Source organism: Acomys russatus, chromosome 21 (assembly GCF_903995435.1).
Source record: "Acomys russatus chromosome 21, mAcoRus1.1, whole genome shotgun sequence".
In the NCBI taxonomy this organism is placed as follows: Eukaryota; Metazoa; Chordata; class Mammalia; order Rodentia; family Muridae; genus Acomys; species Acomys russatus.
The window spans coordinates 21,804,778-21,820,875 of NC_067157.1; the positions used below are offsets into that span (position 1 = coordinate 21,804,778).

A 16,098-nucleotide genomic window follows, 5' to 3' on the forward strand; every position below is an offset into this window, starting at 1 on the left:
CTCCCAGTCTCCTCTCCTTTCCTGTCTTTTTCTTTTCTCTCTGAAAAGTGTTATTGATGAAGCTTCACACACACTAAGCCTGAATTCTCTCACTGAGCTGAACCCTTAGCCCCTAGGTGTCAGCTGGGACTAGTATCTGTCTTCTTCTCTTTGATTTTGGAGAGGAAAAACACTGACTTCCCAAAATATACTTTTAGAATTCCTTTTTTAAAAAATTTGAGGTGTTCCCCCCCCCCACACACACACACACAGGTTGACTCATAGCACCCTTTCAAGAACTAAGTAAGAAATTTATTTGACGTGTTATGCACAGAATAAGTAGTAGTTTCACTGAGGGATATAGGATGACAGTGAGGGATTAAGAAAAAGAGGAAAATATCAGCCTGCTTATATTCTCAGCTTCAAACAATGATATCTGAGGAAAGGCTAGTGTGAGAAAGAAGATGCACTGCCCAGTGTGTAGGTAGAGAAGCTGTAAAATCAATTTGTAGCTGCACTTTCAACAAAGAAACACTATTTGCTAGAATTCTCATAAGTCTACTGGGAGTTCAGTGATTACTCATGTGTGTGTGTGTGCACACACTTTTATGTGTATATATGCATACACTATGCAGATATGTATAAATCTAGTACTCTATGTAGCTCGAACATCTTCCTATCTTCATTTTTGCTTATGTTTTATTCTCCATACTTTTGAGATTGCAAAGTGTGCATGTGTACGTGACTATATCATGGCTTTTCGTGTGAGGTCAAGTGTGTCCAGGCCAACACAAAGGGCCTTCCCTCACTCGGAATACAGGGCTTTGATGAAATCTCCTGATATTCGAATGACTCCAGCCCTTGAAAGCAGCACAGTTGACAGAGCAGAGCTCAACTAGAGACCTCTGTTAATTCTGAACACGAACAAGAAAGAGGAAGCTTGGCTAGTGAGTCAGCCACCATGGTTAGCAAACATTCATGTAATTAGCTTTTTAAGCTTGCAAAATTAAAATGCCTAGAAGCTTATCTCGGGTTTATTTCCTTTGGCGGCTGCATTACATCATCTTCCTATGAATTATGTTTTTTTAAATGTCACGAAGCATTAAAAAAAAGAGCTGTTGTCTGTACATACACCATTCTTAACAAAATATAAAAGTGCTACCATCTAGGAAGACATAGAAAAATAAAATGACTACTTAGGGAAGGGAGGAATAATACTGCATGATTTGCTGTTTATTTATATGCTCAAAATATTATTGCTTGAACTTTCTGTGTTGAGTTGTCTGCTGACTCATGATTGGTCTTGCGTCAATCTTTCTATACAATAAAAGTTATATATGTTCAATTTCACAGATTAGAATGTGTCAAAGGAACTAAAAACTGGCCAATATTGTCCTTGTTTTGGCTGCAGTTTCCAAATAGTTCTCTTTCTTTCTCTCTTTGTACAAAATTGAGATGACTTCATGTTCATCATTTTCCCCTTTTTGTTCCCATGATACAAATACTACTTTTACATCTCAAAAATGTTCTATGGACATGCTTCTGTGGGTGGAGCTGACATGTTCTCCTCACCCTAGCACTAGAAAATCAGTAGCATGATGTACATGGTTTATTCATATTATTTTCGGTTATGTCCAATGCCTCAGGGAGAGACTACTGCCAGAGAATTTTTAAAAGTCCGATACCATACCCAGAATCCAGGGTCCCACTGCAAGCTCTCTGTAAGCCCCCAACACTTTGGGCCAGAAAGATAGAGAGCTATTCATCGTAGAATGCCCCACCTTCTCATGGTTCTGAGGCCTGAGATGATGAGTTGCCTGGCCTGGCAAAGTAGGTTTCTTGGTCAGCCTCAGCACCAGGCTCTGAGAGGAGCTGAAAGCAAATGTAAACTGAGAAACAACAGAGCAAAGCCCCTGAGGAAGACAGCCTGGCTGCTGGCTTTCTCTGGCCAGCCAGTTCTGACTCCTCTTACGCAGTAAGATCATCATTACTGAGTCTAACTGACATGCATAGTTTTGTGATGTTTTTGTTTAGAAAATTGAAGCATGGTATAATAAATATAAAGGTAAAAAGAATAGCTTCCCAAATAGCAAAGACATTAACCCAGGACCAAGAATTTTGCTTCCACATTGATGGATGTAGCCACGTTTTAGACACTCTCTTTTAATATTCAAGTTGTGATTTGTATACAGTATACAAGATGTAAACAGAACTACATGTTTTTTTTTTTCTCTCTCTCTCTCTCCCTCTCTTGACACAGGGTCTCTCTGTGTAGCCTTGGCTGGGCTTGACTCACTTTGTAGACCAGGCTGGCCTCGAACTCACGGTGATCCGCCTGCCTCTGCCTCCCGAGTGCTGGGATTAAAGGCATGTGCCGCCACCATCTGGCTAGACATTCTTGTTTGATATAAGATTTTTTAAAAAATCTTTTAACTTTCTTACCTTGTTAAGAAATGTAAGCTGGATGTTGTGGCACACACCTTTAATCCCAGCACCTGAGAGGCAGAGGCAGGTGGATCTCTGTGAGTTTGAGGCCAGCCTGGTCTACAAAGTGACTCCAGGACAGCCAAGGATACACAGAGAAACTCTATCTCAAAAAACCTAAAATAAAGAAATGTATTGTTTGATTTAACATGTCCGACATTTAAATATTTAAAATGATGTATTTAATATTTTTATATCTTGTTATCTTCAGCTTTAAGGCTATGTCCTTAGATAGTCAAGCATGAAATCAAGGTCTGGTCCACCAAGCCATTCATAATGTTTTTGCAGTTATGCGAAGAGATGTTGTTTGGACGCACACATGCAGCTAGCTGCATATATCATCAGGACTTTGTAACTTTTCTTAAAAATCTGTGTCATCATGATTTCAGGGTTATCTGGACTACACCTCTACCCCATATTATGTTAGGAGTTGTGCAACTTTAAGTCAGTTATTGAATCTATCAGTCCCAGGGGGTACATCCATAAAATGGGACCATACCTCATTACTGTATAGAATTATAGTGAAGTTTAAGTGAGATAGATTAAAAAATATCTATTGTTGTTACTGAAGAAATGCTAGTGTCTCTGTTAGAAAATTCAAGAGCTCTATAGCAGGAAGATGCTTCTTGTTGGGATTAAAGAGGACACACAGGAGGGAGGTAAAATAAAATGTAGTGAGAGATGAACAGTGGTGCAACTTGTCAGTAGTCAATTGTTCTCACAGGAACAAAGAGATGTTTACATGCCATCTCTCTAGTTCTCCACAAAGACAATCCTGTGAATAAGATGGGCTAATTGTCATACCTGATTTGTAGACGTGAAACTGTGACTTATAAATGTAAATGAATTTCCCAATGTCACCTTGGTAGGCTGTAATCAAGTAGGTTCCTTTGAACTAATAGTCCAGTGTTCATTGTACGTCTCCGAGCTGTCAATGCCAGACACTTGTCAAATATCACACAGTTGAAAGTCTCATTCCCAGATTGTGTCCTCAAGCCTTATCTGATGCTTTTAAAAGGAGACTAGCTAGCACAGTGACAGAAGGTGTCTTTTAGGAGCAGTCTCAGACCGCCACCACACTCCCGAGGAACACATAGGGCACCACATGATGAGCAAAGAGCCACATCCCTTTTCCAGATGCAGCATGTGTGCACAGGCTCATTTGGAGATTAGCATTTTCTGAATCTAAGTTGATTGTCTAAGAAGAGCCACCCTTCAACTGCTGTGAGAAGGCTGGCTTGGTTTCTTCTCCAGAGTTTACTATGTCATAAACACCAAAGAGGTTTTAGTCCATCCTTTGTTGGAGACTGGGCCCATTTGTGCTGTGAGATAATCTCTCAGAAAGCATATACCTTCTGTTGTTCATCTGAGTACAAAAACCATGCAAGGGTGTGTGTGTGTGTGTGTGTGTGTGTGTGTGTGTGTGTGTGTGTATGTATATATATATACACACACACATCTACACACATACATATATGCATATGTACATATATATACATATATACATAAACACACATAGACAAACACATATACATTGTGTGTGTGTGTACATATATATATTCACATCAGCATTCTGACAGCCTTGCTGGAACCTGACACAAAATACCTACTCTGTAAGCCTGCTGCCGCCATCACAGCTTCCTAGTTACAGTTCAACATCAATTCTTAGGAAAACGTATAAGAAAAAAAAAAAATTATGTGAAAGAGGTTCAGTTTAGGTTTTTCAAAATACGTAAAAAACTGCTACCTCCCGTACAACAAATGAGTTCCTAGGAATTGTGAGAGAAGGGACCATGACTAGCAGGATAAAGGTGGATTCCGGAGGTGCTCGCAGTGATGGGGCCCACTCAAAGGCAAGGAAAACGGTGCCTAGCGTAAACACGAGTGCACTGAAAACTTCATCTGAATCAGAACAAATGAAGTCACAACTGTGGAGTGAAAAGCCGCAGATATAAAGTAGAATGCTATTTCTAAAGAGTAAGGAAAAGTGCTTTGTTTATTCCCCGCAGTTACAGCAATTTGATTTCAGCCCAGAGAAGGACCAAAAATAAATACTCCGGGAGTGGCCACAGCAGCCTGTTCTCATTGGTTTCCAAGCTCTAGTTTGGCCGATTCATCCGCAGAAAAGCAGAACGAAAGTCCAGGCCTACTGCACCCTCAAGCGTTCAAGTGGTGCTTTGGGATCCGGGGTTATTTATAGCAATCTGGTTCACAGAAGTACTTCCTGTGCTAGTCAGCAAATGTTCACGTGGGCATCCTAGAGCCACGGCACAAACACTGTGTGAGTGGGCCACCAGAGATCCAATCTTCAAGCCTGTAGTGGTTTTGATCTTGCCATCAGTCTCTGGGATGACCCTTTACCTCTGAACAAGCTTTTTTTTGTTTTGCTTTGTTTTCTTTCTTAATGTGCACATTCTATCTATAGATGCTGTGATGAGGACAGATTCATCAGAGATGACGGATGTGGAATCTGTGATCAGCAACTTCGCAGCTTCAGCAAGGGCAGGCCGCCGCAATGCCTTACCCGACATCCAGAGTTCAGTCGCTACAGGTGGATCGTCAGACCTCCCACTCAAGCTGGGGGCATTGTCCGTGAAGGAAGGTAATAAAAAAAACCCGGCATATCTTTTTTTTTTTTTAATCTTTTTCTATAGAGCAGCCTCTTAACTTTTCTTTGCATGTTTGTTTGTTTGTTTGTTTGTTTGTTTTGAGACAGGGTTTCTCTGTGTAGCCTTGGCTGTCCTGGACTCACTTTGTAGACCAGGCTGACCTCGAACTCACATCGACCCGCCTGCCTCTGCCTCCCAAGTGCTGGGATTAAAGACGTGCATCACCACGCCCGGCCCACGTATTTATTTTTATATATCCCTTTGTGGAACTGGGGCTTGAACTTTGGGCCTCAAGTATGCTAGGCAAGGACTTTTCCACTGAGCTTCACCCCAGCCTACTATGTCCTATCCAGTTTTTCTCAGTATGTATGTATTTTAGCAATAGCATCGTATTTTAAAGAAGGAGGGGGACACAAGCTTGGCTAGCACATGCCAAGTAAAAACTGATGGATTCAAGTTGGGTAGGAAGAATGGGGAAAGGTGCATAGGTTAAGGACATGCCTAATAGGCAGAATCAGAAGGAGCTACTAATGAATTTACGTCTTGTGGAGATGGAGGAAATGGATGATAACCCCTAGAATAATTAAGTTCAATGTGACAGCATCTACATAGAGAGATTATCTTGAGGTGAGGGCCATTTTGAGAGTTAGACAATTTGGAGATCTCTGTATTAAAGATACACACTTTAAACAGTTGAGCGTGTTCACTCAAAATACATCTCACGCCATAAAGGAAAAAAAAAAAACATTTGCTTATAGATGAAACATACCAACTTCTTTCTTTTCTTCTGGAGCCTAGAACCTAAGTGGCTTGCACTTGCTAGGTAAGTGCTCTATTGCTTAACTAAATCTCCAAACCCTGAAATGGCCCCATTTCTGGTAAGCCACATGAGCTGTTTTATCTTTTCCGTATATATGGAATATCAGAATGTAAGAAAGAGAAGGGGCCCAGGGAGACCACCGTTGTGTCGCTATAGTTACTCATAGTTAAGCCCTGATAGTTAGGAGACACACTGAAGCTCAGAAAGCAGGGGAATCCCAGTGTCTAGCTCTGAGACCGTTAACCTGAGCACCAGCTTTCTCAGCATGTGGGTCATGAAGATTCTTCTCAATTCAATGTGTTTCCAGAAAAAAAAAATGTGTGTGGGCAATGAAGTTTAGAAATTCAGGTAGACACTAAGTTTTCATTTGCGAGTGGTTATCTTTGCATATAAGATCCTCTAGAGAACCCTGAACAGAACAGGCAGGAACTGCTGGGTTCCCCATCCTTACAGTGATACAAACACGAGAACAAAGTAGAATGACTTTATAAAAGAGTTCTCCGAAATCCTTGTTCGGGCATGTAAGAAGCTAATTATGTGTCGTAGCAGGAACACAGGAAAGACTGGGAAGTAGCCGTCCCCTTTGTCCTTCCAGCCAAGAACTAGAGAGAAATGAATGCTAGTACTCAGCTGGCTTTTTCTGGCTTACTTTTTTATCCACTCTGGGATCCTATAAAGTGGCCCTGTCCGTCTTTAGGGTCAGTTTTACTCACAAGTTGAGCCTCTTTGGAGCTGCTCCCACATATACAGTCAGAGGTGTATCTCCTAGGTAGTTCTAAACCGACTCAAGTTGAGACTGAAGATTAACTGTCGTGCATCAAGATTGCTCTCATAGAAGGAGCTACCTGGATGACATCACCACTAGGGTATCTAACAGTAATATCAAATATAATAATGGGCATGAAAAGAAACTTTGGATTTTTCCTTCTCAAATCTGTTCATCCTACACTTTTCCAATCTCAGTGAGGAGCTAGTTCACAGCTCCAAATTACTGAAAGCAAAAATGTTGACTCATCCTTGCTCCCCTTTCCACCTTAAACGTCCTGCATCTCATCCTTTAGCAAATACCGTTAGCTGCACTTTCAAAACTGGCTCATAAAATATGCCATTTTCCCACCCATTACGTACGATATTGATGCTTCACGGATTCCGTCTCAGGCTTTCTCTCTTCTCTTTGCCTCTTGCACATTGCTGCCCTTTGACTTTGCTACTGTCTCACCTAGAATTCTTTTCGTCATGTGATACCCTCAGCGCACTACCTCCCCTTTGCAGATCTTTACCAAAATGCCTCCTTTTCAGATGTTTATTTTCAGCCAACTCTGTATCAATTTGCAATGTCCAGGCCTGAAGACATTTGACAATTCCTATTTTCTACTCCTGATTTAATAACCTCATGAACTCTTTTCACTCCTCATAAACCATACACTCCACCTATTTTGTTTCTTGTCAAGTTCATATCACTCACCGGATGATACCTGAGTCATGTGCTTAGCTTAGTAACTTTTTTTTTTTAAATGGAAGTCTCCCATTGTAGCCCAAACTGGCTTAAAACTATATAGCTAAGGTTGGTGAATCCTAAATATATCCCATCAGACTTATCTTCAAAGATGCTATAGATGGTTTTGTTAGGAGAAAGTTCAAGGGAATGATTGAAACTTAATTTCATTTAAATGAAGACAAACAAACATAGAACATTTCAAAGGATGAAAGGAAAAACTATTGCAACTGGGCTGCATGTCTTTCATCACATCACTGGGAAGGCAGGGGCAGATAAATCTCTATGAGTTTGAGGCTAGCCTGATCTACTTAGTGAGATCCTGTCTTGAGAGGGAGGAAAGGGGAGGAAGGGAAGAGTTTAAAGGTGGTAGTGATTTTAAGTGAAGAAGCAGGAAGAAAGGGAAACTTGGTAAAATAAAGAGCAGAGAATGCCACTGGGGTCAGCTTCTTTTTTGAATTTTTATTTATTTATTTTTTATTATGTATACAGTGCTCTGCCTTACATTATAGATGGTTGTAAACCACCATGTGGTTCCTTGGAATTGCACTCAGGACCTATGGAGGAGCAGACAGTGCTCTTAACCCCTGAGCCATCACACCAGCCCTGGAGTCAGCTTCTTTATGGGCCTGAAACTGATAGGAATTAGAGCCAAGGGAGCCTTAGGCTTTGGCAGTAAGAGTTGATTGCTAGGGCCAATGGCAAAGGTGTGATACAGGGCACTGAACAGGGTCCTGCATTCACAGAAGGTTGTATTCACTTGATGCCTTCCTCTTCCTGCGTAGCTTATCAGTGTAGCCGCTGCATCTTCACCTTCCAGTGAGTGCTAACAAATTATGTAACCATTTCTGAGAGGCACATCTCCAGTTATTATGGGAGAGCAGAAACAATAAGGCCAAATTAGGGGAGAGTTTAGGCATTCAGTCATAGGAAGGTGAGGAAGTTCCCACATGATGGGATTGATTTTATATTTTTGCTGAAGGGCAGAATGTAGGGGTATCTCCCAGAAGCAATGGAAATAGAAAATATAAACAAGGCACAGAAAGTGTGTCACAGGACAGGGAAATGACTGACGGCCTAGCACTTGATCTAGGCTCATGGTCTGTGACTTCCCACAAGTCATTTAACCTGCTTCTGCTTTAGGTTAGTACCGTGTAGAGCAGCGCCTCTCAACCTTCCTAATGCTCTGAGCCTTGAATACAGTTACTCAGGTTGTCCTGACTCCCAACCATAAAATTATTTCGTTGCTACTTCATAACTTTAATTTTGCTACTGTTTTGAATTGTAATGCAAATATCTGACATGGTATCAACGGGTGGAGAACCAGTACTGTAAGGTGGGAGTATAATGGCCCCCTAGGAGTCCGTCTGGCATGTAGTAACTATAGACCGTGAAGAAAGTTGACTAGGAGAGAGACTTAGAAACTACTCAAATATTTCCTCTCTGTGCTGCTTCATATCCATGTTGAGGGGCAAAATATGACCTAGCCAGGATAAAAACTACTTGGGGAGACAAAGCTGAAAAAACAGCTTCCATTCTAAACATAGCCAATGGACAACTGACTCTCCTGGTGGTGGTGGCAGGGGTTGGTGGGGGCGGATGCAGCTGAACCTCTGACATGCACTCTGGTGTCCACAATTTGATCACTACCCCACGACAAGTCAGCCTTAGGGCCACACAGAGGAAGGTGATGCAGGCTATCCTGATGAGACCTGTGGTCAGGATAGGATGGCCCACCCTGTCAGAGGTCTAGGGGAGGGGAATAGGGCCGAAGAGGGAGGGAGGGTGGGAACAGGAGGATAAGAGCAAGGGGAGAACAATCGGAATAGAATGTGAATAAATTACAATAAATAATATATGTTAAAGCTATGTTTCAAGCTCCGATCAGAGAAAAACCACACTCCTCCCGTGTGCAGGGGCACGCAGGTCCTCCGCACCCTGGTCCCTCCGAACCGTGGAGCACTCCTGCTGCCGTGATGTTTGGACCTCGGTGTTCCTGGCTCAGAAATCTGTGCAATTCCCTGAATTGTTCACTGGAGCCTCCAAACGCGGTCCACACTGCTCGCCGCCATAAAGTAGAACAATATGATAGGCAGATTTGGGCCCAGGGGTCCCGCTCAAACTAAGGCACCAGCCAAGGACAATACAGGAGGTAAACTTTAAACCCCTTCCCAGATCTAGCCAATGGTCAGAATATTCTCCACAGTTGAGTGGAGAGTGTGATACGACTTTCTCACGTACTCTGGTGCCTCACATTTGACCATATCCCCTGGAGGGGGAGACCTGGTGGCACTCAGAGGAAGGACAGCAAGTAGCCAAGAAGAGACTTGATACCCTATGAGAATATATAGGGGGACGTAATCCCCCTCAGGAACAGTCATAGGGGAGGGGAATAATGGGAAAATGGGGGGGGGGAGGAATGGGAGGATACAAGGGATGGGATAAACATTGAGATGTAACAAGAATAAATTAATAAAAAAATAAAAAAATAAAAAAAAATTTAAAAAAAAAAGCTATGTTTCAACTTATTTTTCATATGAATGGGGAATCTTTTTCTTTTTCTTTTCTTTTTTTTTTTTTTGCAGATGTTAAAGAGAAAAAAGATGAGAAAGACCAAGACCAACTGAAAAAGCCCCTAAATGAAGAAAAATGAAGCCTTAGAATCTATCAAGGTTGTTGATTTTATGCACATTGAGAGACGTAGTGGCTATGCATTCCGAGGTGTTTGGTTTGGTAGTAACGGGGTAACATCTATGGCTTTAAGTAATTTGGTTATGATGCTCTGTCCTTAAACTGCAACCGTCATACACCCAAATGGGTTATTAAAAGGTGTCACTTTAAAATTGCACCCAAGGAAGAACACATTGTTTATACACCCAACAAAACTCACTGTCCATCCTGGGATTTGTTTGTCAAATACACGTACAATTCTGTTCCTATCGAGTTAGAGAATTTTTCTTGATATGTATAAACCAAAACCTAATTTAATACTTCGTAGAATTTGTAGGAAATTATATTTTTTGGTGAGATGGAATTAATAGTAAAAGATCACATGTATAAAATGTGTTTATTTTTAGTCAAAATTACACCATATTTCCCCAAAAATATTAGGAGAGATCTGGAAACATTGTAAAGGTTATGACAACATAAGCATCTCCAGGCTGATTTTGTCTAATATTCTTTGCACCTAGCCTGTGTATACTGTGATTTTTTCATATGGACCCACAGAATGTAAAATTTGTGAAAAACTGTTTATCTGAAACATGTGTGTTGAATAAACTTCATTATATTCCTTACCTTGGTGTATGTGTGCATCTTGTCTTAATGTGGATTGTACAAGGTACTATGTTCTTTTCTTTAGACTGTTTCTTATTCTCTGGACTTTTGTCTATGTGAAATTGTTGCTAAAGTAACTTTATCAGGAACGCTGATCATTTGTATATATTTCCTAAAGTAGCTAATGTAATAGTAATCACTTAATCTGTGTAATACTATAAGTTAAAGTAGAAAATACATGCTTGTAATGTATATTTAAATATAGATTTTTTCTTTTCTTTTTAATTGAAAATAGATGGTTCTCTCATATAATATATCCCCCCCCCAATTCCTCCCCACACACTTCCCTTTTCCCTAGGTCCACTCACCCTCCATTTCCCTTTCAGAAAAGAGGAGGCTTCCAATAGACAACAGCCAAATGCAACAAAACAAGAAAGAACGAGACAGGGCAAAAGCCCTCATATTGAGGCTATACAAGGCAACCTAACAGAAGGAAAAGAGTCCCAGGAGTAGGCAAAAGAGCCAGAGATTCACCCACTCCCTTTGCTAGGAGTCCTATAAGAACACCAATCTAACAGCCATAACACACACCCAGAGGACCTGGTGCAGACCCATGCAGGCCCTGTACTTGCTTGCTTCAGTCTCTGTGAGCCCATATGAGCCCTGCTTAGTTGATCTGGTGAGCTGTGTTCTCTTGTGATCCTCCATCCCTTCTGACTCTTATGATCTTTGGTCCCTCTCTTCCACAGAGTAGAGTTGTTTTGTTTAAGAGAACAAAAACTAAACCAAAGCAGTAGCAAATTTTAACCTTTTTTTTTTTTTTAAACAGGTTAGTTTAGAGCAGTTTTCTTAAACAGAGTTTAGAAAAAAAATATAATTCTGAATCTTATTTTTTTAATGATTTATTTTTACACATACACATGCAATTATATTTTGGTTGATTTTTGACAGGCTCCACTTGACTATATTAACTGAATAAAATTTCACAGTAGAAATTCATAACTGATGCAAAATTTCTTCATTTTGTTTTCTGAAGTAGGTTGGGTAAAAAATGAGGACACAACTGGAAAGGTAGAGGTGACAGTCTTTCTACCCTAAATGCCCTCCCGCTTGTGACTGTACTGACAAAGTTTACCTTTCTGATTATGTAGACCAAAGGCAGATTTCCAAGAGCTTCATTGTTGTCAGCTCTCAAATACATTTCTATTGGGGGAAAGAGGTGGGGACAGAAGATGCTGCTGGAATGGACTGGACAGAACTGTCTTCAGAACTGTGTAGTCTTCAGCCCCTACAAAGGTCTCCCCAGCAGTGTTGCCTAGCTTTAGCTCTCAGTGTTGCTGATGTTGAGAGACTAGAATAAGAGGATGAAGTCCCTGGGTCTGGATTTTAACTCTACATACTAGCTATGTGATCTTGAGCAATGAAGATACTGTCTGTACGTTTTTCCCTTTTATCCTCTGTGGAATAGCACCAATAATATTCTACATTTTATAGAGTGACTGAGGTGATGTTTTGGTCATCAACTTAACACACCTAGGATCACCTGGGAAAGGCATCTCTCTGAGAAATTTTCTTGATTGGCTTAGCCTCCGGGCATGTCTGGGGGGATGGGGGTGGGGGACGGAGATCATCTTGATTACATGGATTAATATGGGAAGACACAGCCTGCTGTGCGTGGTTCTATTCCCTAGGTTTGGGGGTCCAAGCCTGCATAAGAGTGGAGAAAATAAGCAGAGTGGAGAAAATAAGGCACAGATGCATGCTTTTCCTGTCTGCTCTCCACTGTGGGTATGATGGGCCGCTTCAAGGTCCTGGTGTTGTGCCTTCCCTCGCAATGATGGGCTGTAACCTGGAGTTGTTACCCAAAATAAACCCTTTCTCTCCCAAATTGCTTTTGTTGGGGTAGTTCATCACAACAATAGTGATAAACTGAGACAGTGGGTGAAAGCAGAGATGAGATCTCGTATGTAAAGCACTTGAATAATGCCTGAAAGAAATGTTTTGGTAAATGTTGGGTATCACTATTCTTTACCCCCTTGCTCTTGGTCTCATTCATGGGTCAAGAGGTGGGTGGGTAGCTCTGATTTTACACATGTCCCTAACTCATAGTGTTGGGAGAGTAGGTTACATTGGAAATACATTGAGATAGTTACCACGCTAATGCAGATTCAGTCATGTGAGTAAGAGTCTGGTGGGTGATGAGCACTGCTTTTTAGGGACGAGTCACTGCCACTAGGGTTTTATGACAGCTGCCCAGCAAAATAACTGTGAGTCAGTATTTAAATGAGTAAATTTTTTCTATAAAAACATAGAAGGAAAATAAGTAATGTGTCACAAATAATGTCATTTTCTTTCACTTACACCCAAAGTGTGTTTCCTCATTATTACATGTAGTGATAAAATATTCTGGATTAATGTGTCTCCCACAGCAGAATTTATCATAGCACACACAGAGGCACACATATACAGATGCACATGCCACATTATATGCATGCATTTTGTCTTCTACAAGGTATCAGACTTGTTGACAAAGAATATAGAGAAAGATAATATGTTTGTTATTTCATGGAGAAGCCAAGACAAAGGAGAATTAGAAGTCAGAAGTTGTTTAAAGACAGAATTGAATTTTCTCATCACCTTTTCCCCCCCTTCAGTGTAAAGAATATTATGTTTTAGGAAGTAGGCATTTTCAACAGAAATTGCTTAGCTGGGCATTTGTAGCTTATTAAGGAAGCCTCCAACTCATTTCTGCATTGTCTTTGTATAAGCTGCCTGCTTGAGTCAATTATTCGAAAGTAGTAATTAACATTGTCAGATACCAAGGCTCAAACGGAACAACAAAGTTATCAAGTAGCTGTCCAGAAACTTAGCCCCGTGCAAGGAAGAACAAAAGTAATCTGTTCTGCGTCATGTGCCCAGGAATATTTTTGTGAGCTAGGTAGGGGAAAGTTTGAGTCTTACCAGAATGTGACTAAGGGATGACCCTCCTACTGCAAAAGGAAATGATGCAGTATCTTCAGCTTTGCTAGCCTAAGAGGTCTGAGCATCTGGAGTGGATGAGAGGAGAGGGGAGAGGAAAGGCAGGCATAGGAAAGGGGGAGAGGGAGGGTGCCTGGGGAGGAAAGAAGAGAAGGAAGTATGGGTAAGAGAAGGAGAAGGGAAGAAAAGGGAGGAAGAAGAAAACAAAGAGAAAGGAAGGAAAGGAAAGAGGGAGGAGAGGAGTGTGGGAGAAAAAGGGAAGAGGAGAGAAAGAGAAACGGACCAAGAGAGGAAAGAAAAGAGGGAAAAGGTGAGACCATGACGGACAGAGGACATGGGGGTGGAAGAGAATGGCTTGAAGAGAAAGAAAGTGAGGGAGGGGGGTCACAGGGCAAGGGAGAGGTGAGGACCTAATAAGCTCACCAGCCTGTCCCTGTTGGTGCATCTGGCTGGCGTCTTCCAGCACAGCTCTGCTGTTTGCTCTCATAGCTCTTCTTAATTATTTTATGCTATCTGCTTCAATTTCTTCAATGTGCAAACCGCAGTGAATTGTTATAAGGATGAAAGAACCAAACACTGGCAAAATTCTGAGTGCCTACATACGGTGCCAGACACGCAGCAAAAATTACTGCCTTTTGCCAGAACATTGAGGCATGCCTCAACTTGAAGGCATAATCTGTGAGTAGGCTTCCATGCTGCCTGTCAAGTTTTTCCTCCCTCTTCCTCCTTAGTCTTTTCCCCTCTGTCACCTCACTTTCTCATCTAAAACTAGGGCTGCGTAACTAGAGACTTTCTTTTTTTTTTTTTTTTTTTTTTTTCTACCAAGTTATTGATGACAGTTCTCAGAACATTAAGCACCTGCTGCTATTCAAAGACAGGGACATTGGCTCAAAGGACAGGTTGAAGCAGGAGCTGTGCTCACCTGTTTGGATCACTGAGCCTAAAGCAGTAAGAACAGTTAATGTGCCCATGTTCTTGAGAACTGGTGTTTGCTAAACACACAATAGAAAATAACCATACAAAATGATTGCTTCCGGTTCTCACGTGTATGTGAATAAGATGAATTCGGAGGGTGTCCTTGAGAACTCACGGAATAGCGGCAGTAAGCCAAGGCAAAGGTCATGAAGCCAGGGTGTGTGTGCACTGCCTGCTCCAAACCAAAAGCTACTTTGTCCACATCTGTTCTGTCAAGAGTTTTATTAAACCTGCCTGACTCCTAGGAAAACTGAAAGGCGGGTATACAGGGAGAATCACACAGGAACTATTTCTTCACTTGCCGCTCCCCCCAACACACATGATTTTATATGGAAAACACAATACTCACTTATCATTAATTTCCTAGGATGCACTAGGTATGGAAAATCTGTGGGAAACCCATGGTTCTCCGTAGATGACAAAATACTTTCCCGAAGTAATGGGAGAGCGTCTAGGTGCGAAGGACTGAGTGCTACAGTAAGATTCCAGGTGGCTTTGACTTAGCCATCGTAACAATACTGTTAGTTGTTAACTGAGCCAAGCAAGTTAAGAATTGCAGGCTGAGGGCTAGAGAGATGGCTCAGAGGTTAAGAGCACTGCCTGCTCTTCCAGAGGTCCTGAGTTCAATTCCCAGAAACCACATGGTGGCTCACAACTATCTATAATGAGATCTGATGCCCTCTTCTGGTGGGCAGGCACACATGCAGGCAGAACACTGTATACATAATAAATAAATAGTTAAAAAAAAAAAAATTGCAGGCCGATAACGAGGGCAGGCAAAGCAACAGTAAACTGAGAAGAATAAGTTAAAAATTCTCCACTAGCCTCCATCTCAAGCCTGTCACTGGAATTTACTGCCTCTATCTCACCCTACTTAGAATTTACTACCTCAGACCCCCATTCACCTAAAAGGTCACCTATTGTTAGCCTATCATTCATGAACTAACCAGTGTCACTAAATTCTACTTCTGCATATGGTATATTAATGCCTGACTCTTGCAGAATGGGGTTTTCCATCTCCTCAGAGCTTGGTGGACCCCAGTGTGTCGGCTCAATAAAATTCCTTTGCTTTTGTATCGACTCTGGACTCTGACTCTCAATTGGGCTTCCAGGAGTAGACTCTGACGGTCTGAAGTCTGGCACTACCACCATCCTGAACCCCTTTTGAGTTGCCTAGGTCATCTCGTGCCTAGTGCACAGAACACACTGACATTCTGAAAGTATATCAGGCACCTTTGGAGTACTGTGACAAAAACACCGGCGATAACTCAAAAAGTGAAAAGGTTTGTTTGGGCTCAGAGTTTCAGAGGTTTGAGTGCAAGGTCATGGCAGGGACATGTGGTCAGGAGCTGGGAAGCAAAAAAGAGAGAAGGGGCCGGGTCACAAACCTAGTTCCTTCATATGTCCTACCTCCTACCACTTTGACTAGTACCAAGGCTACAATGAGTAAATCCTTCAGGGGATACCGGTGAAAAAGCTGC

At 41.6% G+C, this 16,098-nt stretch overlaps 1 protein-coding gene across 2 annotated transcripts in view; it reads left to right on the forward strand.

Moving 5' to 3' along the window:
• The window catches only part of Pkib (cAMP-dependent protein kinase inhibitor beta), an 80,473-nt gene extending 69,793 nt beyond the window's left edge, over positions 1 to 10,680 (forward strand). Inside the window, exons 4-5 of one of the 2 annotated variants that reach the window (XM_051164406.1) lie at positions 4,889 to 5,065; positions 9,973 to 10,680. In XM_051164406.1, coding sequence (XP_051020363.1) covers positions 4,889 to 5,065; positions 9,973 to 10,040 — 245 coding nt within the window. In that variant the 3' untranslated portion in view covers positions 10,041 to 10,680. The remainder of the gene's footprint in view (positions 1 to 4,888; positions 5,066 to 9,972) is intronic. The other variant, XM_051164407.1, reaches the window with a different exon arrangement.
• The last annotated feature ends 5,418 nt before the right edge of the window (positions 10,681 to 16,098 follow it).